The 25850-nt window shown below is 36.1% G+C and overlaps 1 protein-coding gene across 3 annotated transcripts; it reads left to right on the forward strand.

Moving 5' to 3' along the window:
- The first annotated feature begins 158 nt into the window (after nucleotides 1-158).
- Nucleotides 159-25725, forward strand: LOC115212400 (chromatin-remodeling ATPase INO80). Of its 3 annotated transcripts, XM_036502969.1 has the most exons (9): nucleotides 159-412; nucleotides 4080-4736; nucleotides 4815-5587; nucleotides 8151-8377; nucleotides 10341-10439; nucleotides 13353-13400; nucleotides 15414-15483; nucleotides 23628-23710; nucleotides 25535-25725. In XM_036502969.1, the coding sequence occupies exons 1-9, from the start codon at nucleotides 183-185 to the stop codon at nucleotides 25586-25588; spliced, it is 2241 nt and encodes a 746-aa protein (XP_036358862.1). In that variant the 5' UTR covers nucleotides 159-182; the 3' UTR covers nucleotides 25589-25725. The 3 variants fall into 3 exon arrangements, 2 of the variants coding, with proteins under 2 accessions (XP_036358862.1, XP_029637152.2); XM_029781292.2 differs by having other exon boundaries at nucleotides 4080-5587; XR_004999138.1 differs by lacking the exons at nucleotides 15414-15483; nucleotides 23628-23710; nucleotides 25535-25725 and having other exon boundaries at nucleotides 4080-5587; nucleotides 8151-8372; nucleotides 10306-10439.
- The last annotated feature ends 125 nt before the right edge of the window (nucleotides 25726-25850 follow it).

Below are 25850 nucleotides of genomic sequence, written 5' to 3' on the forward strand. Positions count from 1 at the left end.
AGTTTAATTATATAAATAAATATATACTAAAGATGATTAAATTATTATTATTTATAAATAAAATTTCATTTTTAATTATATTGAAAACATTATAACACGTTTTAGAAGACAATAATACGAAAAGCCAAAATAATGTAGAACTCTTCTTTTTTCTGAGAGTAAATAAGTAAATATATGTGAATATGGCGCTATATCCAAGCACTCGAATTTCTCTCAAGTTCAATGATATCGATAATTATCAATGTTGGTTTCTCGTGGATCATCAGAAAATGCCTTGTGTGAATCACTTACAACAACAGATAAATAGCAGGTTTTATAATAACGTTAAAGGGAAAATTATTCTCACGTTAAAAGGAAGTTTAATACCGCCATGGGAATCGTCTTTAATTCTTCGTGATGATGATCAGATAGTGTAAGTTAAACTTAACGATTTTTCTTTTATATTACGCTCTTGTAGATCAGTAATGCGCAATCCTTTTCAGGTGTTCCACAAAATTCATGTAGAAAACTTCATAGATCACCAAATATAAATTTACTTTTAATTACATTATGGAACATAGAACATCAAATTCGCCTTGGGCCACCTATGGTTTGAGCTATCACTGGTTCACATGGACCACATTGTGCATTATTGTCATAGACACTGAGTATTGGCACAACGAGAAAAGGGAGTAGATTAACCTTTACATTCCAATCGTAAACTCAAAAGACAATACAGGCAGAAACAAGAATAAATAATGAACGTTAATAAATGTTCGGAAGAAACAATAATGCCTCGCTCACACACACACACGTGTGTGGTGGTGTTATATGTACCGAGCGTGTAACTATAGAAGTACAGTTTACACTCCTCCAGGATTCTCCACTTCATGTTGTACTCGATGTAAAACGTGGAAACTACTTCAATAGCAACGGGAAGTGCTATTTGTTTCTTACAGAATCCCCCATTTTCGAGTATGGAGATTCTGATTCTGCAAAAAAAAAACAGCATTTTAAAATTTTAACCCCCCCCCCTAATTATTCAATTTTCACTTTTTTCTAAAACCTTTTTTTTTGCGAAATACGTAGAAAAATACGGAGATTATTCTCCGTTAAAAAAAACAAAGGAGGTGCAGTCCACATTCTTTACGTCCGCCATATATATATATATATATATAATCAAAACTATGATGCTTATTGCAGCTGTCTGACAAACAGTCATATGAAACTCTGAGCAACAATTTGTGAAGATTTCTCGGCTTTAATAAATAGTATATTAATCCGAAAAGTTCCCGTCAAAACAAAAATTCCAACTTATGTGGGCCACCTATCGTTGACGTCCGCCTATTACTCTACCTTTGGTGTTCGAGTATCGTGTTTTCTACCTTGTTTTGCATTTATTTGCTTACTTGTGTGTGTGTAATTCTTTGTAAGTGTAATATATGCAATTGTATAAAATACTAGCAGTGTCGCCCGGCGTTGCTCGGGTTTGTAAGGGAAATAACTATATAAGCATTTTTAGAGAGTTATAACCAAAAAATGATGGTAAATTTTTTTTTAAATCGTTGACTCATCGTAGACATTTTTAGAGAGTTACTTCCCTTATATAATAGCGAAAAATGCATTAAAATGGGAAAAAATGATGGTAAATTTTTTTTTAAATCGTAGACTCATCGTAGACGCGCGCTAATACCCAGAAGGGCTCGATATGAATCACGACTATAAGATACCCGGTTTTGGTTAAACTGCACCGCAAAATGTGGGAGTAGTTAGGAATCTAAATCGTAGGAGACAGACACACAACTTGACTTTTATATATAAAGATATGGTTAATAAGGGTAGCGGTACTACTTAAGAAGAGTGGACCCGACGCCCGCACCCGCGTCCGTCAGTGGACGGACGCACACACACGCGCAAGTCATTGGGACCCGTGATAAAAAAAAAAACCCTTCCACATGTATAAATTTTAAATCAGGGGTGATTTTGTGTACTCCCATCATACTCTTGAATCTGCGTTTTGCATTTTTTCAGTCACATTCAACTGAATTTCTTTGGAGGGGAAAAATATGGGAAAACTGGAGATGAATGTTTTCAGAACATTCTAAAACATCTTTCAGAATGGTTCACTTTTGAATAACATTTTATTTCATTATTTTCACATCTCTCTATGACTACTTTTGAATAAGATTTTATTTCAAAATTTAACCACTGCGGCATATGCCCGTGGGCGTATGGCGTAGTGGTTAAGAGCGCGGGCTACTAACCCCAAGATTCCGAGTTCAATTCCAAGCAGTGACATGAATAATAATAATAATACAATTGATAAATACCTAGATAAATAAGAATCCAGGTTCGAAATTTCCCCAAGGCACCTGATGAAGGCTGGAGGGTATTATCAGCCAAAATGTTGTGTTAACAAACAAAATGAGGACAAATATCCGTCTAATGTAAATAATGAAAATTTGTTTTATTCTCACTTTTCTTTATGACTACTTTTGAGTAACATTTCATTTCAAATTCAAAATTTGTTTTATTAGATAAATAGATAGAACCCCCCCCCCCTCCGGATTTACAGTTTACACATCTTATACGCGTGGAGGTTTTTTTTTTATTGCGGGTGCCACTGACTTGTGTGTATACGTGCGTCCATCTACTGACTGGAGCAGGTCTGCACATCCACTGACTAGCGCGGGTGTGTGCATCGGGTCCACTCTTAAGTAGTACCTATTTATGTTTTGAGTATATGAAAATATGAATGTTCGCTGCCCCTGACCTCCTACTTTCCCTCAAATCCCTTATTTTGTTGGTTCGGAAAAAGCAGGGACGAGGTGGTAAAAATTTACCAACTTTACTGATGGCATGCTGTTCGTGGTCTGTGAAGGGCATAAACGTCACAAATTAGATGGTTTCAGCAAAAAGTGATCCAATCCTCTTTTTGCTGGCACACCAAACAAGCGAACAGGTTTCAGTTTTCGGATGTAACTTTTCCTCCGAGTTCGATTCCAGGAAGTGACCTGAATAATAATAATAACATCGAAAAATACCTTAAGGATGAGAACCCAGGTTCGAAATTTCCCTAAGATACCTGATGAAGGCTGGATGGTATATCAGCTGAAATGTTGTGTTAACAACAAACAATATGAGGACAAATATCCGTCAATTGTAAATAAATAATGTACATATATATTTACATACAAAAATATACATACATATATACTTGCACACATAAACACATACATACACAAAAATACATAAATATAAACAATTCAACTGAGCAAAAATTAAGGAAGTAACAAATTTTCACAGAAATAGCTGAAGGTATAGTTACACTTCTCATGTACAGCTATAGAAAGATTGCCCTTGCAAACGATTTTTTAGATGCTGTTTCTGCTCTGTGTTTGAAAGGAAAATTTTAAAATTACATTGACTTATTCATGAACATTAACCTATTAATCCTCTTTTACTTACTCTGACTTGTTTCAGTCATTGGACTGCAGCCATACTGCATCTCTACTTTGAAGGATCTTTAGTTATCAGACTACTAACTTATGGTCCGTATTTACTGAGCACCATGTTTTTTAGTGTTGTCAGCATAAAGACAGACTTGTAAACAAATGCACACACACACACATGATGGACTTCTTTCAGTTTCTGTCTTTAAATCTACAAATCACAATGCTTAAGTTAGCCTCTGACTATAGTAGAAGACACTTGCCTGATGTGCCACACAATGGGATTGAACCAAAAACCATGTGGTTGGTAGACACCTTAACTTCACAGCCATAACAGACTCCTGCAGTTTCTGTCTACCAATTTCACTCACACTAAGTCTAAAGTAGAATACTCTCATCCAAGATACTACTCAGTAGGACTGAACCCCAAACTGCATGATTGTGAAACAAATTTCTTAACTCCACAGCTAATTGATTATAACCAATTAGTCTAATTTCAAAACAATTGCTATAATTTGGCTACAGAATAGAAAATTAATATTTTTATGATATTTCTGTGTAATTTTTTTTTAATGTGTTTTCCTTGAAAAAGAGAACAATTTGATTTTAAAGTAATTTGCAATTAAATAAAATCTAATTTATTTTCAGTGTTCAAAAGGAAGATGGTAATACTGAAGTAAAATGTTTTGCGAAAAAAAAGGGAAAGAAGAAATTAAACACTTCATTGAAAAATGATTCTGTCATTGAAATTGATACAAAAGCAAATGACATCATATTTATTTCTGAAAACAAGGGTAACCTTTTGGACAATTCCAAGAAAGAATATTCTACGAAAAAGAAAGATAAAACAAAGAAAAGAAAATATTTAGATGTAAAAGAAAAGCAAGAAGAAGAATATTTGGAAGAAACAGAAAAAATTGAAGAACTTTCTGAAAAAAGAGAAAAGAAAAAGAAGAAAGAATGTGCAAAGAAAAAGGAAAAGGTTAAAGCACATTTAAGGGAAAAGGAAAAGGAACATGTAGAAAAGAAAGAACATACAATGAAAAGGAGAAGGAAGGAAATAGAGGTGTATGAGGAAGAGTCACCATTGTTGAGTGTTGAATCCAAAAAGAAGAAAAAGAGAAAATCTGAAGCATGTGATTATGTACCTGTTGTAAAACTGGATTTTGAGAATAGTCCCGAAGAATTAGTTGAAAGAGACCAGAAAAGACACGGGAAAAAAATTCAAAAGCTTCATGAATTATGTAAAAATCAAAGTACTGACTGTGATCAACATAAAGAAATTGTCATTGATGATGATGACGATGAGGAGGAGGAGGAGGGAGCAGAGGAGTATAATAATAATATCAAAGGCAATAATTCTGACTTAAACAAAGAAATTATTATTGATGATGATGATGAGGAGGAAGAGGAGGACAAGCCAAATATTAGTAGTGACAACAGAGATCTGGAAAATAACAATATTAAAATTACACCTGTTGTATCTCTTTCTGAAATTCCAGACAATCAAGCGACACTGCAAAATAGTGATTTATGCGAAAAACCTAAGTCTTCTCAAAAGGAAGAGATTTCTCTTTCAACAATTTCACCAATTTCAACAACACACACAAAAAAGAATTCTGATATAATTGTTAATTCCAGTAAGAAAAATATTCCTGTGAAAGAAGCAGTTGAAGTTTTTGGTATTTCAAATGAAAATCTGACAGCAATTTGTAAAGCAGTTGAAAAGGGGGAATCCCTTACACTAAGTGGGAGCAAAGTAAAAAGAATTGAACTTTGTCCCAGTGTGAATGAGAATGTTTTTAACATGAACAACATTGTCAGAAATGAAAAACTTCTCATAAATAAAATTACTGAAAAAAATGGCAGCAAACCCCACAGAAGAAGGCCTAGAAAGCGCCGGCATGGCCCAAGTTTTGCTTGTGCTCCTTTCATTCAAGCAATGAGCTCACATTCTGAAGGTGATGCTTCTTCATTGAATTCCACACCTAAAACATATGTACCACAACACTCAAACAGTGTTTATTCTTCTCGAAATAATTCTGACAAGCATATCCATTTTGACTCAGAAGATGAGGCTGAAGAAACTGCTAGCAACATCACCTCAGCTTGTGATGAATTGGAACCAAGCCATTCTACACCAATACCTGTCGACTGTAATTTTCTGTTTTTCTAATTTAATTTTCCTTTCACTTTAATTTATTCATGCTTGCTTGCTATATTTATTTGATATTTTATATGCATGGCTGTGTAGTTAAGAAGCTCACTTTGCAACCACATAGTTTTGAGTTCAGTCCCACTGTGCAGCAGCACCTTTGGCAAGTATCTTGTAGCGTATGTCTGGACCAGTCAAAGTCTCTTGAGTGAATTTGGTAGATGGAAACTGTGTAGAAACTCATAATATGTAACTATATATAAATGTGTGTGTGTTTGTGTTTCTTCCTCCACTGTGTGGCAATTAAGAAATAAGTACTGGGATCGATTTGTTTGACTAAAACCCTCAGGGCAGTGCTCTAGCATGGCTGCAGTCCAATGATTGAAACAAGTAAAAGATAAAGATATCCATGGAATATTCAGCTACTTGCATGCTAATTCAATGAGCAGCAAGTTTTGTTGATTAAATGATTGGTTCTTCATTGTCAAAACTGACAGAGACCCATCTACTTACATTACCATTGAAAGTTCCATAAAGAAGACTTGAACCCAGTACTGTTATCTATTGTTAAAACATAAAAAGTCCAGATGGTTTAAACAAAGAAACTGTACCAAGACATTTTGTCTACCAAGCTGTACCAAGACATTTTGTCTGCCAAGCTGTACCAAGATACTTTGTTTGCCAAGCTGTACCAAGATATTTTGTCTGCCAAGCTGTACCAAGACATTTTGTCCTTTTTTAGATGGTCTGTAGGGCCCTAACAATAGGATAAAAACTATCAATCTTTTGGTCAATTATCTAATACTCTGTCAGCTCAACCATCTGCAATCTTCACTCTTGCTACTTATTTACTAGATAGTTTTTGCTTGTCTTGGTCACAAAAACAGTACATCATAGGAAACAGGATACTTATTGTGAGCAGTCCCACACTATATTTTGAATCCATCATTTTTTTTATTTCCTTTGACCAATATATTTTCACATAGCATATCCCAGTTGAAATTCCTGTTAATGACTAGTATTTTGGTTTAATGCCTCCCCATCCCATCTTTCTTAATTTGTTGTAAGAATTAAAAAGAAAAATTGTGAGCCACTCCAGGATAAAAGAACAAATTACTTTAAGCCTGAGAGGAGAAAAATGGGTAAAATGTATTAACATTTTAAGTTAAGTCAATGGACTCCTGCTGAGGATGAAAACCAGATTACTTACTAGCTTATTTCACTAAATGAGTCTCTATCATTACCATTGTTCAATATGTTTACCATGCTGGCATAGGCTGGATGGCTATGCAATAAAGGATCAAAATCAGTTTGTTGCTGGATTATTACAACATATGAACCTTTATTATAACCATCTCCATAGATTGAATGAATCTGTAATATAGTATACCACTAATTTGCTTTATGTTTCATTTTCTTCTCTGTTAGGCCCACTACATATTAAGATCTGCTGTAAGCACACAGCACATTTATGCTCAGGTGATATCATCCAGATGTATCATATTTCAATATGAGGATAACCACTTTATATCAGTTGGTGTTTTTAGTGCCCAGTTATGGCCTTAGTGTATTCTTAATCTCTGTTGTTAACAAGTGAAAAAAGCTAGTAATGTTGTGATGCATTTAAGGATGACTATTGATGGTAGTAATAACAATTTTGTTAATACATTTTATTTTCTTATTGATTTGACGTGGTGAAAAGGACTGTGCTACATTCTCTCTGAGATCATAGGATTGATGCAATCAATTTTCTTCCAAGTGAATGAATGTAAGAAAAACATGCACAGGGAGGAAATTACAAATGGCTCACATTTTTGGAGGAAAGAACTGGGCATAGTGGTTAGTGAGAGGTATGGTGGAGATAGTTGCAATATGAGCAAGTTGGTATTCCTATGTGGGAATAGCATGAAACAAGCTATCTCTGAGTAGTAGCATTTCAAAAAATAGATAGAAAGAAAGAGAGAGGAGACAGCATATCTGTTAATCAGATATTGGAGTATTGGTAAGCATGGATATGTAGTTAAATGCATTTTCTTATATTTGAATTTTACTTTATTTTTATATTGTGAGTCATACTGTCAAGTAAAATGCATATACTGGTTGTATTTCACTTCAGTTTTGTCATCAGTTAATTAGACAATTATTTCATTTATTGGTTAATAGGTTTCATAAAAGTTCTTTCATTACAACCTGTGGCCTTATGGATTAAACTTTAAGACATGAACACAATACAGAACAAGGAATGTGTGCTAGCACAGAGAAGTCACACAAGTGACACATCATTGATAAGCTCAGATGAAAGAACTTTAACAAATCAATTAATCAGTTAATAGATTAACTAATTATCTAAACAGATGATAATAAAACTGAAGTAAAATACAACTAATACATGTGTTTAAATTGGCAGCATAATGCTCTGAAAATATAACAACTGTTTCAACACATATCACATATCATGAATCTTTCGACTCAACTGTAAAAACAAAATTTTATTTTAAAAATATCTTATTTCACTAAATTTTGTCTTTCTTTATATTCACTGAAAACATTTAATTTACTTTCAGCTTTGCAAAAAGACAATCATAAAATTCAGTTACCCAATGTGGAAAACTCATTAGTTTCTGAAACCTCTGAACCTCAATCAAATGTGGACAATTGGTCGACATTTTCTGTTCGAAATGCCCTGCGAAAGAACCCTGGCGTATACCAACGAGGAGTTGGTCTTGTTAAATCATTTGAAATGTCATCCTCAACTGCCATTATTCAACAAGATAAACAATTACAAAATAAGGTGAGATTCAATATATAATTAACTGGTCAATTATATTTCTATCTAATTATTGTTTGTACCAATATACTGGAGGATAGTAAGTTCTGTCATTTGACTCTGCATTATGGATTCTATTTCTTGTTTAAGAAATCTTAAACTTCACATATGAACTATTTCCAGTTACAGTCATCAGTCCGAACTGGGATTGGATCCACTAGACTCATTTGTTATCAACACACAACATGAAAACAACACTCTACAACTTTCTGGCCTATGATCACATCATCTCACTGTTAATTGTATCACTACTATAACATCTCTGATTTAGCTAGTTGCAGACCACTTCCATCCAAACCAACTTAGCACATTTGTGTCTCCTCTCATTATACCCATATTATGTGTTTTGCTCACTCAGGCACTGTGCTGACACCTATGCCCAATTTTCCTTAGCCAGAATGTTAATGCTTCTGGAATCCTTTCCCACTGATGTTTTTCCTGTGAATGTTGGTTTGGATTGATTGCTTAAACTTTACATCGACCATATCAGTCTCACCAGCTAAAATCACAATCATCTAACTAAAAATAAAATAACCCAATAGTTGATGCTGTTGTCATGTGAAAGTACTCTCAGTACACACTGTAAAATGATTGGTGTTAGGAAAGGCATCCAGCCATAGAAATCATGTGAAAATAGAACCTGCTAGTGACATATGATCCCCCACCCTGTCTAGGAGAACAGTAACTCAGAATAAGAACTGACTCAAATTGTGATTACCTGATCAACCCATGTTAGCATGGAAATGAGGGTGTAGAATAATAATGAATGATAATGATTATTGTTAAGAGTCATTTTCATTGCCAGTTTCTATTTATTTCAGTATTAGATGTATCCACCAATGGGTTGTCTGTCTTAATTATGGGAGAAAAAAGTAAGATGCTGTAATGTTAACACTTATCTCTAGGTAACATCAGTGGAATGAAATACTTACAACCAGTAATCCAAATTAATTCACAGAGTTAATTCAACAGGAATATGCTTCTGTCTTTTAGTTTATGGTTCTCCATATTTTTATAAATTCACAAAAATATCTTGGTACCCACATTTCATTAGGTTTCCTTGATTCCAACATTTAGTTTTTTATTAAATACAAGCATAAGTTCACTGCCTGTAATTGAACTTAGACTAACACACTTGCACATTATCTGTTGGTGCTGGTACTGTGTTGGTAAATTCCCTTCGTAACACTTAGTCACTCTACCATAAAATAAATATGGCGCTTATTTTGCTGGATTTTTTAAAGAATTCTATGTAAGCACCTGAAGCATGCAACTGGAAAAATTGAGCAGTGGATGTGGATGCTCTGAAAGTGTAGTTGTGAAACTAGAGTGAAGGACAGATTCTATGACGCTAGTTTGCAAGATGTAATGCTGCATTGTAGAGAAATGTTGGGCCTTGAATGTTGACTGTGTGAAGTGCCATATATAGCTAATTAGTGATAGGACTCAGTATCACACACACACACACACATACATACACAAGCCAATATGATCTGTAGTTGGCATCGTTATTGTCTATTTTTGACAGGAAGATATACTGAAGTAATGTAATATACCGTAACCTACCTAGAAACAACAAAGCACCTACAGAGAATCTGAACTGACAGTCTATAAGCATGTAGCTCAGTACCTTATCTACTCAGTCATTCTACTCACTCATACTGAGTTAGTTAATTTGAGCCAAATTAACTAACTAACTAACTAACATACTCATACACACAAAGACATGCAAAAATTGCATCATATTTTTTAAATGTGAATAAATATCTTTTTGCATTCTTATTTGTTTACACAATCTTTATATCTAATTTGTGTGCAATTTATATAAATTGCTGCTTTTGTATTTTCAAGCAAGAAATAACTTTATCTTTTTCATTTTCATATTTTGGCACCTACATTCTGAAAAAAAAAAAAATTTTAATAAAAGAATCAAGCCCAACTCAGCTCATCTGTTTCGAAACCTAACTATGATGGTTTCCCTCCATTAACTGGAATCCCACGTGTAGATGACAGAATTGCTTTTAAGGTAAGATATGATTTGTACATATGCAGTATCTATATTTTTGAAACAATATGTGACAAAATTGCTTTGAATATGAGGTTTGTTTTATATCTCACATTTCTTGAAAAATAGGATTGGTTATAGGTTTCTAATAAGGTCACTCATAGACTCCCTGCATTTCTGCCAATGAATGTCACAGTGGTGTGTCTGTGCAACTCAAATGGAATAAATACAAGATTTTTTGTTTGGTGTACTGGCTTATCAGCTTCTGCACCTGTGGTTATAACTTTTGATAATATATGTCAATGAAAGATATACACATGTATATGTATATGCCAGATGATTTGAAAGTCCTTGCCATTAAATGTCCGTTGTGAATGGAACAATGTTCAGATCAGCCAAATTTTTTTTTTCCTTGTTTTTAATCGTAGCATCATGTTATTCATTTCAGCGACACTGTTTTAATGTTAAACGCTGCCACCTCACTTCTGTAGTGTCCTGAATATGTAAACCCTGTCCTTTTAATCCTATTGAGTTAGATCTTGGTCATTTGCAGTGTTCCCTCCCTTCCCATCCCCACCAACTATATTCCTTTTTTCTTTTATTTGTTTTAGTCATTTGACTGCGGCCATGCAGGAGCATCGCTTTTAGTTGAGCAAATTGACCCCAAGACTTATTCTTTGTAAGCCTAGTTCTTATTCTATCAGTCTCTTTTGCTGAACCACTAAGTTACGGGGGACATAAATATATCAGCATCTGTTGTCAAACAATGTTGGGGGGGGGGACAGACAAACAAATACACACACACATACATATATATATATATGCAGTGAGACTGAACCCAGAGCCATGTGGTTGGTAAGCAAGCTACTTACCACACAGCTACTCTTATGCCAAGTCTTTCTCTTGGAACTTTTCTTCTATACCGGAAACCTGTATAGAAAGCTCTCTTCTACCTTCCCCTTCCCTCCTGCTGGCATCAGTTCACTCACAGCAACAGTACTACTGTCCCTCATATCCCTGTTCCCTTTAGCCATCCCTTCTTCACCCTTAATTGTAGGCATATTTAAAGGTAGGTCTGGTGGGAATGTTGAAATACTGGAAAAAAGGTGTGTAGATGTGTGTTGCATTCATAAAGTGAGGTGGAAGGGAGCTTCTACCGGGTTCTTCACAGGCAATGAACTTATATAAAATCTTCTGAGTAGGCAATAATGTTGGGGTTGGTGATGTGGGTATACTTCTTGCTGAGAAATAGGCTGATAAGGTAATCAAATTAGTCAGATGTGTGATAGGATAGTTAAGCTTAGAATAGTTTTGCAGATTGGAACAGCTTCTATCATTTCTGCCTACGCTCCTCAACTGGGACTTCCAGATGAACAGAAAGATCAATTTTATGACACCCTTTTGCAAACTACTTTATCAACAAATAACAGTGACCTTCTCTTTGTGGCTGGTGACTTCAATGTGCATGCTAGGAAGCATCCAAGTGGCTTTTATGGGGTGCATGGAGGCTGTGGAGTCAGTTCTCACAATGAGGAGGAAACTAGGCTGTTGGAGTTCTGTGATAAATAGTCAGAGATTTAGAGATGTTCTAATTGAAGCTTTTGATGAGAAGGAAGAGGAATTAGTAAAATATAACATATAGGACAATTGGAGGTTCCTACAGGATAACTTAATGAGGACCATTAGCCAAATTTGTAGCTGGTGCAAAGTCCCCTCCAGACTAAGGTGACATGGTAATGAAGCAGGAAAGCAAACAGAGCCATTAAAGCAAAGAAATAGGTTTGGAAGGACTAGAAGAGGGGTGGTAGCAGAAAAGCTATATCAGGTTGCTATAAGGGAAGCTAGGCGACAAGGTATATTCAGCTAGAGAAGAATTAGAAAGGAAGAAATTTGACAATGTTCTGCAGCATGAAGACCCAAGGCTTGAGGTGTTTCAGATTGCCAGACAGTGTGGCAGAGAAAATCCTGATGTAGGTGAGAAGTGCATTCACATGGATAATTATTCACTTGCAGTTAGTGATTCTGCAAAGGAAGAGGCTTAGAGATGTCACAATGAAAAGCTGCTAAAAGTGGAGAATGCATGGTAGGAGAGTGTGCCTAATGTGGACCCAGTTGAGGGACCAGCTATGCAAATCAACAATAGCCTGGTAGATATAGCAATTAAGGATATGAAGACAGAAAAATACCCCAGCCCATCAGGAATCACTGCTGAGATTCTAAAAAATATCTGGCAGAGTGGAATATGGTATAGTCACTTGTACAGCCAATCGGGTTGTCCATGAGGGAGTCATGTCCATAATGCTGGTGTAGCAGCATTATAGTCAACTGCTACAAAAGATAAGGTGATGCTTTAGACAGAAATAATTACAGAGGTCTCAAATTGCTGGATCAGCTGATGAAAGTTACAGAAAGGGTCATAGCTCAACTAATTAGGAAGAAAGTTAGCCTAGATGAGATACAGTCTGGTTTTGTGCCAAGAAGAAGTGCAACTGATGCTAACTTCCTGATCAGGCAACTGTAGAAGTATGGAAATTTCTCATAAAAGATGTAAATTCATAATTCAGAAGCTAAGAATGAGAACTTCTAGTATTATATTTCTGATTGTGACATTTCAACTCACCAAGTTTTCCTAAAACTAAATACTGTTTGGATTTTTAACCTGGTATTTTACTGTTTCAACAACTTTACCACTGTCAAATAATTGGTCTAAGGAATGGTAGATCATCGTTGTCGTCATCATCATCATCACTTTACATCTGCTTTCCATGCTGATATGAGTTGGACAGTGTAATAGGAGCCAACTTTTGGCATGGTTTCTACAGCTATGCACAAATCAATTCTATGCCTTTGATTCTATTTAAAAACATATTTTACTTTCGTTTTTGATATCTTTAAAAAAATTTTGTTAAATATTTTATTTTATATTTTTTCTAGAGACTGGAAATTGGCCTTGATTATAGTCCTGTCATATCTGATTATAGAGTAAGTAACCTCTAAATCTCTTAAATAGTTTGTCAGATTTGTATATTATGCTTATGTAAGATATATTTCTAAGAAATATCAACAATATTTCTGAGGTTCATCACATTGAGAAAACAAGTTCTCTTTTTGTTTATGGAAATAATCTCCATTATTACTTGCTCAGTGCTCTTCCAACTGCTAGCCACATAATCTGTTTTTGTGAATCAGACTTTAGCTGTCAGTATTTCAGCCATGGCCATGCTGTCTTTTTGCTAGTCATCTCTCCTCATCACCCGTGTTGCCATGTTCTTTCCAACCCCATAGCCTCTGCACTAACCACTACTGCTAATCCTTCCTCCATAGAATGCCAGCTCCCTGGAATGCTCTCCCTCCTCATATCTTTCCTGCGGGTGTTGCATAGTCTAAGCAGAACATTAATGGTATCTGTCTTAGCGGTCTCAGTCTATGAAGGATCTGAGCATTATCCCTCTCTCCAAACCCAGCAAATGCAATAAGAAAAAAAAAAAAATTGGATAAAAATTAAGGTATTTTATAACTAACGAGATTGATGTTAGCAGTGCCTAATTCAAATTTTTCTTTTGGCAAAACCTGTGTTTGTCTAAATCTACCTGCATGCAGCTAGATTAACAGCCAAATATCACCCTCAAAAAACTTGGAACCTCCATCAAACTAGAATGTCAGTTCTTTATTTTGGGATAAATACCTTCCACTCTCCATCCCATTTGTCTCAGAATACTTGAAAGGGGTGATAGACACTGCCCTTTCTCCAGTCTAAGTGATAAGAGAGAGAGAGAGAGAGCACACATTGCATGATATATTCTGATGTCTGAAAATAAAACAGAAAACAGGGTTGTCACAGGTGGATCATCTTTGATTGTAGGTCTGTTTCATAAGAGCTGACCTGGAGTTAAACAATTTATGAGCAGGTATTTGAAAAGTATCTTGACCATAGATACAACACAGCGCTCATAGCAAGTAGAATCCTTTACACTGGTTCTTCCTGTACCATATCACTATGGCTATTCACACTCTCTGATAAGATTCAGTACCATTTCCCTAACTATGGTGAACAAAATAAAAAATAAGCAAAATGTAAATAAAACTAGAGATGAATAAAAGAAGGTAATAATATTGACAACAACAACAATAATGATCCTTTCTAATTTGGGCACAAGGCCTGAAATTTTGTAGGAGGAAGCTAGCTGAATACATTGACCCCAGTGTTCAACTAGTATTGACTCTAAAAGGAGGAGAAGCAAAGTCAACCTTGGTGGAATTTGAACTAAGAGCATCAGGTGGATGAAATGCCACTAAGTATTTTGTCCAACGTGCTAACTATTCTGCCAGCTCTCTGCCTTAACAATAATATTGATAATAATAATAACAATAATAATGTTTCAAATTGTGATTCAAAGCCAACAATTTTAGTGAAAGTGGGATAGTTGTGTATATCAACTCCAGTACTTGACTAGTGCTTATTTTATTGATTCCAGGGGGATGAAAGGCAAAGTAACCCCCAGCAGGACTTGAGCTCAGAACATAAGTTGAAGAAAACTGCTAGATACTTTTGTCCTATGCTCCTATGAGTTAACAGTAACAATAACCACAATGATAATAATGATTTCAAATTTTGACACAAGGCTAGGTATTTTGGGGGAGGGATTGATTACATCAACCTCAGTGTTCAACTGGAATTTATTTTTTTGACCCCAAAAGGATGAAAGGTAAAGTCGACCTTGGTGGAATTTGAACCCAGAATGTGAAGATGGATGACATGCTGCTCAGCAATTTGCCCAACCAATTGCCTTAATAACAACAATGATAATGATAATAATAATAATCCTTTCTACTAGAAGTACAAAATCTGAAATTTGGAGGCAAGGGGTTTGTCAGTTACATCAACTTTGAAAGGATAATAAACCTATAAATTGCAAAGTATTATACAAATTATTAAGTTTGTAATGCAAAATTTAATATTTTGTTCTGATCATTTTGTCTCTTATGTTTTTAAAGGAAGCAACAGTATTGGCGTTTGAAGATGAAACCAAAATGATAACTCTCAAGTTTCACACTTCTCGTGAATGTAAGTTGTTTTACACATTTTCCAAACATATGCTGGTGTGTATTCATGAGCTTTGTATATTTGACTGTAAGGTTTATATGTGTGTTTATGTGAGAATGTATGTCTATGAATATGTATGTACATAGGGTTACAGGCAAGGGTGTGTGATAAGAAGTTTGCTTCTTATCACACACCCATAGTTTCAGGTTCAGGCACACTGTGGCATCTTGGACAAGTGTCTTCTACTATAGCCTCTGATTGACCAATATTGTGTAGTAGATTTGTTAGATGGAAACTGAAAGAAGCCCATCGTCATCATCATCATCGTTTAACATGCGTTTTCCATGGGTTGGATGGTTTGACTGAGGTTTGGAGAGCTAGCAGCTGCACCAGGCTCCAATTTGATCTGGCAATGTATTTACAGCTGGATGCCCTTCCTCATGCTAACCACTCCAAGAGTGAAGTGGGTGCTTTTTACGTGCCACCGACACAGGAGCCAGTCAGGCAGGTCTGGCATTGATCATGTTCAGATAGTGCTTTTTACATGCCACCGGTATGGGAGCCAGTCAGAGGGCACTGGCGTCAACCACATTCAGATGGTACTTTTTACATTCCACCGGCACGAGAGATCTATATATGTGTGTGTGTGTGTGTGCTGTCTGTCTGTCTGTCTTTGCCTTTATATTGCATGATAGTTTGTAAGCAAGTGTTGACATCATGCAAGCAGCATCCTTCATTTTTAATCTGCCTATCATGGGAAAATATTACCTGAGGAAGGAATGTGATAAATGGCAAGACACTAAGACCTTATACATTCTATCTACAAACATCGAACACATGTATGTATATGTAGATATGTGTATGTAATGTAAATGTCTCATAAACCTTCAACTAGCTTTTAAGAATCTGTGCTTAGTTAATGTTACCTTAATGTTACATGGGTGAGAGATAACTTTTACTCTAAATATAACATAAATCTATCTCATGTAGAAATTCTTTATAGTTAGCTAAACTGAAGCATGTAAAATTAAGTGTAGTGCTGAAATACAAAATACTTGCAGTGAGTTTGAAATCAAGACCTTTGGGTTCATAATCCAAATCCATATCCATTTAGTCATTCCACTTCTACATGTAGATGTGTGGTGCATATGTCTCAATGTAATGACTCCCTTTTTAAATATGTGTTTGTGTGTGTGTATGTATGTATGTTTACATAGTTAAGGGATTAAGATGTTTGCTATGAAACCGCGAGAGCCTGGGTTCGGTCCCACTGGACTAATGTAAACTATACTGAAGCATGTTACGTGAGACTCCATCATGTGCATATCCTCTTCATCACCATTTACTACATATATTCCATGCTGGTGTGAGTTGGATGGTTTCACTACATTTGACTGGTCTGAAGATTACATTGTGTTCCAACATCTGCTTTGGCATGGTAGTGACAACTGTAGAAACTGGGTATGATTGAGGGGTGACCAATGATACTGACAAGATAGGGAAGAGGCAGTGACTGACAGTGACTGAAAGTGGGTGGAGAGTAACAGACTAGTAATTATGAAAATGCTATGGACAGGAGAAGAATGAGAGAGGATGGGAGAAAGAGAGACAGATGTTGTGGTTAGATAGTTTGTTAGAATGTGGGACAGACATAGTGAACAGAAAAGAAGGGTGATGTATGGTGGTGGAGGAGAGTTAATTTGGTGGATCAGTGTAAAATGTGGGTGAAAAGGACAGTATTAAAAATGTAGGATGAGTATCAGGATATTTCTGTTGGTATCTGTTTACATTTAAATTACAGCAGCAGAATACTACTGTTAAACAGAGGATGAGTGGCTGAGATGTCTTGAAAAGGAAATTGGTCTGGGGAGCCTAGTTGTGCATATATATATATAACAAGAAAGTTTACGAAAATAAACAAAAGACAAAGGCAGGTGGAGTACAAACAAACAAATGTATTAGTATAGCGCTCAGGAATAGAAATAAAAAAAGTCTTTTACGTTTCGAGCCTATGCTCTTCGACAGAAAGATACACAGAAAAAAACAAGGAGAGAAAAAATATATAATGCCGTATTTGAAAGGTAACAATAAAATGTTTCAGAGGTGCTAGAGAACTGATTTATTTAATCAAAGTATGATCCATGTTCATTTATGATGTTTACCCAATGTTTCTCTATGTCATATATTCCATCTTTAAAAAAAGCCTCATCTTTTGCTGTGATAAACTGTCTGAATGCTTCAATTACCTCTTCTCTTTTTAAGAATGTTTTATTGCTTATGAAAAGCTCAAAATACTTAAATAAGTGATGATCAGTAGGAGAGATGTCAGGAATAGGGAGGATGTTGCAAAATCTCATAATTCAGGCTTTGCAACTTTCGGACAAAAGTGTGAGGATGTGCATTGTCATGGAGCAAAATTGGGCCATCTCTACTCACTAGTCTGGGTTGCTTCTTTTTCAAATTCTCATGCATACAATCAATTTCCTGGCAATACAATGTTGCTGTTACCATTTTTCCTTGTTGCAAAAATGAATAACTTCCTTTGCAGACCAACATACAGTGACCTCTAACTTTTTAGGGTGCAATGTTGGGTTTGGGTAGTGTTTAGGTAACTCTCCTGCATCTAATCACTGTCCTGTTCTGCTGTTGTCAAAGAATATTCATTTCTCATCACAAGTAATGATTTGATCCAAAAATGATCTTTTTCCAGACAAGAAAGCAATAAGGAGCATACTTTGAGGTGTCAGCTTTTTTGAATCTCGTTCAGTTGATGTGGAACAAACCTATCTGTTTTCTTGACTTTTCCAATTTTTTATGGGTGTCCAAAAACAGTTGTGCAACATGTTTGGAGTTCTGATGAAAGTTTTGAAACCTTTGTTCTCAGCTTTTGTTCAACCAAAGCATTTAATCCATCATGCCCTTGGTTTATTTTCAAGGCTATCATCTCCTGAACGAGAGTTTTGGAACCATCTCTGAACAGTTTTGATGTTAACAAAACCATTACCAAATGCCTGCTTGATATTCCGTAGAGCTTCTACGGCAGAGTGACCCAGTTTGTACTCATATGAGAAAATCACTTAACATAGTTTGGTTATTATCATTTTCATAAGGTCTGTGGGTACAAATTTTGTATACCAATATTGTTGGGAAAGAAAAAGAGTCAAGATTAAATGCAAGGTTTACATAATTGAACTTTTAAATGACTGAAATAACAAGTAATTAAAAATGCAACATTTCTTGTGAAACAACCTAATATATATATACAGGGGTTGGAAAAAAATAATGGAAACACCTTAAAATTTCAAACAAATTTATTTTAATATGGAGTAGGACCACCTTTGGCAGTAATTACAGCTTAAATTCTATGAGGTATAGACTCATACAACATTTGAATTGTTTCCAAAGAAATTTTTGTCCATTCTTCAGCTAAAACAGTCTCCGGTTCTTATAGTGATGATGGCGGAGGATATCGACTCCTTACTTGTTTTTCTAAATTGCACCATAAATGTTCAATAATATTGAGATCTGGGGACTGTGGTGGTCAGATAAGATGTTCAACTTCACTAGAATGTTCCTCATGCCATTCAGTAACAACTTTAACTGTGTGAATTGGTGCATTATCATCCTGAAAGATTGCGTTTCCCACCGGAAACTGTTCTGCAACCATAGGATGAATTTGATCAGATAAAATGCTTAAATAGTCTTGACTATTAATTCTGCCATGAAGGGAAACCATTGAGCTGGTGGATTTCCAAGATATAGCTCCCTAGATCATCACAGATCCTCCTCCATGTTTAACAGTTGGAAGAAGGCAGTCTGGGTCAAATGCCTCTTTTGGCTGTCACTACACATATACTCAGCTGATGGTTGGAAATAGGGTAAAGGATGACTCGTCCAAAAAGATAACATTCTTCCACTGCTCTAGAGACCAATTCTGTATGTTTTTACTCCATTCTAAATGCTTTGCAACATTTGTTTTTGAAAGTAGTGGTTTTCTGATTGCAGCCCTCCCATGAAATCTGGTGAACAGTTTTTGTGGAAACTGGGTTCTCGAGGTTGTCATTAAGCTCTGTGGTAATTTTGGGAGCTGTACTTTTGTGAACCTTTCTAACAATATGCATGAGTTCAACAGTCCCTATCTGAAAGTTTTGGTTTTCTTCCGGAGTTTTGTTTCAACAAGGAGGTTTTCCCTCTTTCTCAAAGGCTGTCATTACTTTCGAGACAGTACTTCTTGATACACCAAACATTTCAACTGTTTTCGTTATGCTACCGCTTGCCATACAAGCACCAAGAATTTGACCTCTATGAAAGTCCAATAGATTTGTCATTTTAATGAATTTTGATTACCTGTTTCTGATGATATCTGAAAAGAAACAGCAATTTTAGCAAAACATATTAAGCAACGCTAATAATAAATCAAAAAACAAAAATAAACAAGCTTTTGACGGTTTTATAGATATTTGAAAATTATGATGCTATAATACTAGGTGTTTCCATTATTTTGTCCAACCCCTGTATATATATATATATATATATATATGTATGTATGTGTGTGTGTGTGTATATACATTTATATATGCCACCCGTGCCGGTGGCACATAAAGAACACCTTTCTAGCATTGGGCCTCACAGAGGCAAAGTGGCTGAATTCCTTTCGAGTGTCAGGCTTCACAGAGGCAATGACCAAGAGTTTTGGCATTATGTTGTGCTTGAGAAGAAAACCCATCAATCCGAGCAAAATCACAGTTGTGGAAGATACTAGTGTCACGCAAATGGTACCCGTGCTGGTGGCATGTAAAAGCACCCCCTTGTCACGCAAATGGAACCTGTACTGGTGGCACATAAAAGCGTCCATTACACTCTTGGAGTAGTTGGTGCTAGGAAGGGCATCCATCTGTAGAAAACCATGCCAAATCAGACTGGAGTCAGTGCAGCCTTCCAGTGTGTTAACCTGGTCAAACCATTCGACCCATGCCAGCATGGACAATGGACGTTAAATGATGATGATGATGATATATATATAATTTAATGTATACAAGTATACAGTTACGAGTAACATATATGTATGTGCGTGTATTGCGCTTCCAGAATCTGTTTCACTGAGATGATTTGGTCTTTTCAAGAACTGCATACTGTCAGTTATCTTTGTTCTCTGTCATCCCCTCTGTGAAGTTCAAGGTCCTGAGACCAACCTTTACCACTTCGCTGCTTGTCTTCCCAGGTTTCTCTCCTCTGTATGCTCTACCACATAATATGATCGGCGCTCCTTTATACAGCTGTCTTCATCACTATTCATTACATGCCCATACCTATGCAGACTTTTTTTTTTATTCACTAGAAATTACAACCATGTTTCGTGGTCTGCTACCACAACAGCTCCTTTATAGGATCCAGTTAGCTCAAGACATCATCAGGAGGAACCACATCCGGTTTCGGCCCCTACTCCTCTACCGTTTTGATGTGGCGGGGGCCCCCCTTTTGGAGGTGTCTTCAGCTCTGGTGTTGGGTGCATGTCTCCTTTCTTCTGTTTCTTGCCTCTTCAATGTATCGTCAGCGAGTGTCAGCCGGTGACTGACTGACTTGTCAAATTTTTCCCTTTAAATACCTGCCACAAGGCTCCAGCAGGCAGCCCCAGCAAGTTGTCACTTGACACTGTCTCACCTTAACTGACTAGTGAAGGCACGTAGTTTTAGCCTGCGCATTCTCTAAACGACCGTCACCTGTCAGTCAGCGAAGCTGATTCAGTGTCAGCTTGTCTCACCTAGTGATGTTATTTCCCACCAGCATGTTATGACTTTCAAGCCATTTTCGGTCTTCCCGCTTCAGCCATATATAGAAGCTGGCTTTTTTGACTGCCTCCTGTACTCTCCTTATTAGTTTTTGCAGCTCAGAGCTAGAAAAAACAAATCTTCTTTTGAAAAGCGTTGTCATTTTCCTTTCAATGAAGCCTCTAGCCCCCACTGCCAGGTGATAATATTCGATATTCCATCCCTGTTCTCTGCATTCTTCAATTAGCTTTTCGTACCTCTTCTCCTTTCGTTCCTCTGCATTGCCGATGTTCTTCCCAAGGTACTGTCAGTTCTAGTAAAATTCCTATTCTCTGGTCTCTTTTCCATAGGACTAAATCTGGTCTTTTTGTTGTTTTTATTGGTGGAAATATTACTTGTCTTTCCAAGTCCATGGCCACCTCCCAGTATCCCTTCCATCTTCCGTCTATCTTGTATACTTTACTTGTAGGCCTGGTTTTATATCCTTTTCCCTCCTTGTGGAAGTATACTTTCCTGCGCTTTTCTACTTTTGGGTACTCTCCCCTATTGTACCTCTCGATCTTCTCCTTGAGTGCTGCGCTTATGACGCCGAGGATTGATTATGCCGCCATGTATATATTTCTAGTGCTAGTCTGCAATTTGACAGAACATGTCAACCGTCGCTTTCTCTCCGCATCTACACTCATCGGTTGTTTTTATGTTCCACCAGACTAAGTTCGCCGGTGAGGGTAGAACGTCGAAAGTAGACTTGATCAGGAAGGATGTTCTTGCTTTTTCCCAAGCCCAAAGTTTCTTCCATGATATTCTGCGGCTGATCACATATTCCTCCCATCTCAGGCACTGTCCCTGTTGACTGCATTGCACCAAATGTACATTTCGCCTTTCTTCTTCCTCCTTTCTCACCTCGTATACCACTGCCTCTTTCATCTCTTTTATACTGCTCTTGCAAAATGGCCTGAAATTTTGCGACCTTAGGCTGGTTCTATATTTGAATCCTTTTATCCAATTTTTCTCTTCAAACACTTGTGCTTTGTCATTCATGCACATTAACATTGCACATCCAATGGAACATGTTAGTTTCATTTCTTACTCAATTCCTCTGCTTTCAAGGCCTTTGTCTTACTAACATGTAGCATTGCAGTTCTAACCCAAACATCATACAGCATCCTTCACTGTGAGGGAAAATACCTTCATTGCTAGCAGCCATAGAAACTGGTGTGCTCCCAGTATGTATTACTCTTGTTATATATGAAGCTTACTTTCTCTGTTTGTCTGCCTGTAATTCCACTTCTACTACACCCCTTGTGTGTCCATAACTTTCATTAGATATAATACGCACACACATATAAAGGTTCTCATATCATCCATCACATGTGTGTTTTCAGACAAGTAAACTGAAGCAGTAAGTAAACTCTGAGGTTGAGATTGCACATTCCTAGCTTTACTTCATATCTAGGTGAAACTAGTGAGTATACAATTGTATATTTTCTGCCCAGAAACACAACTCAGCAAACTTATTCAGAACCTTTCAGCAATCTAGAACATTTTGTCTCTCCAGCTCTAAATCTAATTTCTTATTTTGGCAAAAGGCCAAAGATGTGCAGAGATGTATGACATAGTGAAAAGCTATTGCTGTCACCTACAAAGAAGTATGACTTTATAACATGTATCACGCTTTTGATAATTACTTTTGGTGCCTATGTAGTTGTGAGTACATATTAGACAGCCTGTTGGCCTACCCACCCTTGACCCAACTGAACATTGAGTGTGTGACAGCTGGAAGGAGAGAGGGCTGCACCAGCACCAGGCTGGTACTTATAGAGTGAAGCAACAGGAAGTGATGTGAAATGAAGTAGTGCATTACCTGGCCCAGCAATTGTACTCATAACCATATGATCACGAGTTCTACATTCTAACTACTAGGCCATGTGACTTATTATAATTGAGTGAATCACTTCCAAGTATATCTACTACTATCCTAAATGAAAGAAATGCAATGATGAACCTAATGAGATTTGAATTCAGAAGACAGAGGATCAAGCTAAGTTCTGAAAGTCAGTAATCTTTGATGTCATTCCACTGTCTTAGAATAAGTTATCATAACTATTTCTAGTTTAGACACAAGGCCAGCAATTTTGGTGGGTAAGAGGCTAGTTGATAACATCAAACTCAGTACTTTGCAACTTTATTTTACCGACTTTGGAGAGTTAAAAGGCAAAGTTGCCCATGACAAGATTTGAACTCAGAACATAGAAAAGTGGAAGAAACGCTGCAAGGTATTGTGTCTGTTCTAACAATTCTACCAATCCATTCCCCTAATAAAATGTAATGGTAACATTCTCTCCTAGTTTCATTTATCTTTGATTTTATTATATGTTTATTTGCTGCAATTTTTAGTGAAAAGAACTGATGGGAAGTTTGAATTGTGTTTTGAAGTTGAAGAGGTGAAAAATACTGAAAATGAACCTGATAATGACATGGTATGTAAATTCTAGTTTTCAGAAACTTTCTTTTGAAAAAATCACTTGACTTGCAGCTTATTAAGATGAAATGCTATCTTCATAAATACATTGCTGTCTCACATGGTGGACTAACAGTTAAATTGCATGTATGTGATTGGATGGTATTTCACTTTCCATACAACTATATAGTTTAGGGTTCCATCTCACTACTTGGCATCTTGTGCAATGTCTTCTACTATAGCTTTAGGCCATTTAATGTCTTGTGAGTGAATATAGATGTACACTGTGTAGTATATATATATATATATATATATTTGTAAAGTGGTTGGAATTAGGAAGGGCATCCAGCTGCAGAAACCATGCCAGAACAGGCAATGGAGTTTGGTGAAGCCCCTGGTCCTACCAGCTCCTGTCAAACTGTCCAACCCATGCTAGCATGGAAAACGGACGTTAAATGATGATAGTGCTGGTGATGATATATATATATATATATATATATATATATATATAGGTGTATGTGTGTGTGTGTGTGTATTCTTGCTTGTCTTCACATTGCCATTCTAGGAGTAAAATCAGTGACAGTATTGTAAATTGTAAACAATATATCCTGTAGTTTGGCATTTTTCTTAGCATTACAAATGCAAGCCATTTCACAGAATTCTTAAGTTGCCTTCTGCTGAGTTTCATTTGCAAAGCTTGGGTCAACATGAGATTACAAAAGAAGACACTTGCCCTAGATGCCATATAGTGGAGGAAAACTTCTTAACCACTGAACTATGTTTATATTTTACATATAACTCATTGCTTACCCAGAATATGTAATATAGAATAAATCTGAGCTGCATACTTAACTTTCAAATAATATGGCTCACTGTTTATCATAACAAACTGATTTCTTCACAAATTCCTGCAACTTATAAAGTTGATAATTAGATATCCTTGATGAAGTAGATCTATGATCGAAGCTATGCTACTCATGACAACTGCATCACTCAATGTGTTCTTTTTTGTAAAAGAAACAGTGGGGCATAATTTCATCAAAAGTTGTCTGCTACTTCTTGCAGGTTGACCGACTGTGTAGAGGCTCACTAAATGTGTAGCAATGGTGGTGATGGTGGGTCAATGTTTTTTTATATGGATCATACTCAATTTGTTCCTCTTCAGTTTCTGTAAAGCTTTTACATTGTGTTTCAGTGTTACCCTTTGTACGCTATGTAGGTTACAGCAAAAGTAACAATATTCTGAGAACAGATAGATAACCCAATAAAAAGAAATTACATAAAAGTTTCATGAAATAGATGAATGATGAACCTCAATCTCTCTCTCTCTCTCTCTCTCTCTCTCTGCCCCTCTCCCCCCCACTCTCTCTCAGGGATACAATAACAGTCTATTACAGGTAGCATCCTACATTCTTTGGGGCATACAGAATTATTCTGTGTACTACTTTGAAACTCATTATCTGGAAGTTATAAATCAAATATGTTCTCAATTTCACTCTCTACAGAAAGGTGCAGAACCTTGTTTGCATCCAGAGATGTAATTTCTACTGCATTCAAATAAGTTGCATTCTTATGAATTTGTAAAATCAAAGATTCCTTATTTTTCCCAGCACAGACACACCTTTACAAGTTCTTATTCACTTGTAATTTGCCCTTTACACTTTAAAATATTCTCCAGTTAAGCTTTCAAGATATAATTACCAAATCTGTTTCATTGATAAAACAGTGTTTCTTCTGTTACATTTCTTTCTTCATCTAGTCTTAAATATTTTTGAACGTCAATATTAGTACAATTTGTATTTCATTTGACTCTTTATAATTGTATTTATGTTTTTTATTGCAGGAAACTGTTCTCTTCAGTACTCTTATGGATGTAAAGCTACTGTCCAAGTCATAACTTGAAGATTATTATATTTTATTATTATTATTATCATTATTATTATTATTATTATTAATTTTGATGATTTATTTTTATATAGCAATATTTGTACATAATTGTAAAAAGTTTGTATAATATTAAATTCTATACTAAATAAACCTGGTGTTATATGTTACCTTCTTTAAAATGTTTCCCTTCCCCACTTTCACTCTCTGTGGACTGATGGAAGCATTTACAGCTAAATGAATGAATTAATATTGGATGTTTTTTTTTCCTCTGG

Source organism: Octopus sinensis, linkage group LG5 (assembly GCF_006345805.1).
Source record: "Octopus sinensis linkage group LG5, ASM634580v1, whole genome shotgun sequence".
In the NCBI taxonomy this organism is placed as follows: Eukaryota; Metazoa; Mollusca; class Cephalopoda; order Octopoda; family Octopodidae; genus Octopus; species Octopus sinensis.

What these genes read in the sequence shown, in the direction of transcription:
- LOC115212400 (XM_029781292.2), top strand. Translation starts at nt 183, where the DNA reads ATGGCGCTATATCCAAGCACTCGAATTTCTCTCAAGTTCAATGATATC. An exon ending in CGTGATGATGATCAGATAGT is followed by an intron (nt 413 to 4,079) that starts GTAAGTTAAACT and finishes ATTTATTTTCAG; the next exon opens with TGTTCAAAAGGAAGATGGTA. An exon ending in ATGACAGAATTGCTTTTAAG is followed by an intron (nt 10,440 to 13,352) that starts GTAAGATATGAT and finishes TATTTTTTCTAG; the next exon opens with AGACTGGAAATTGGCCTTGA.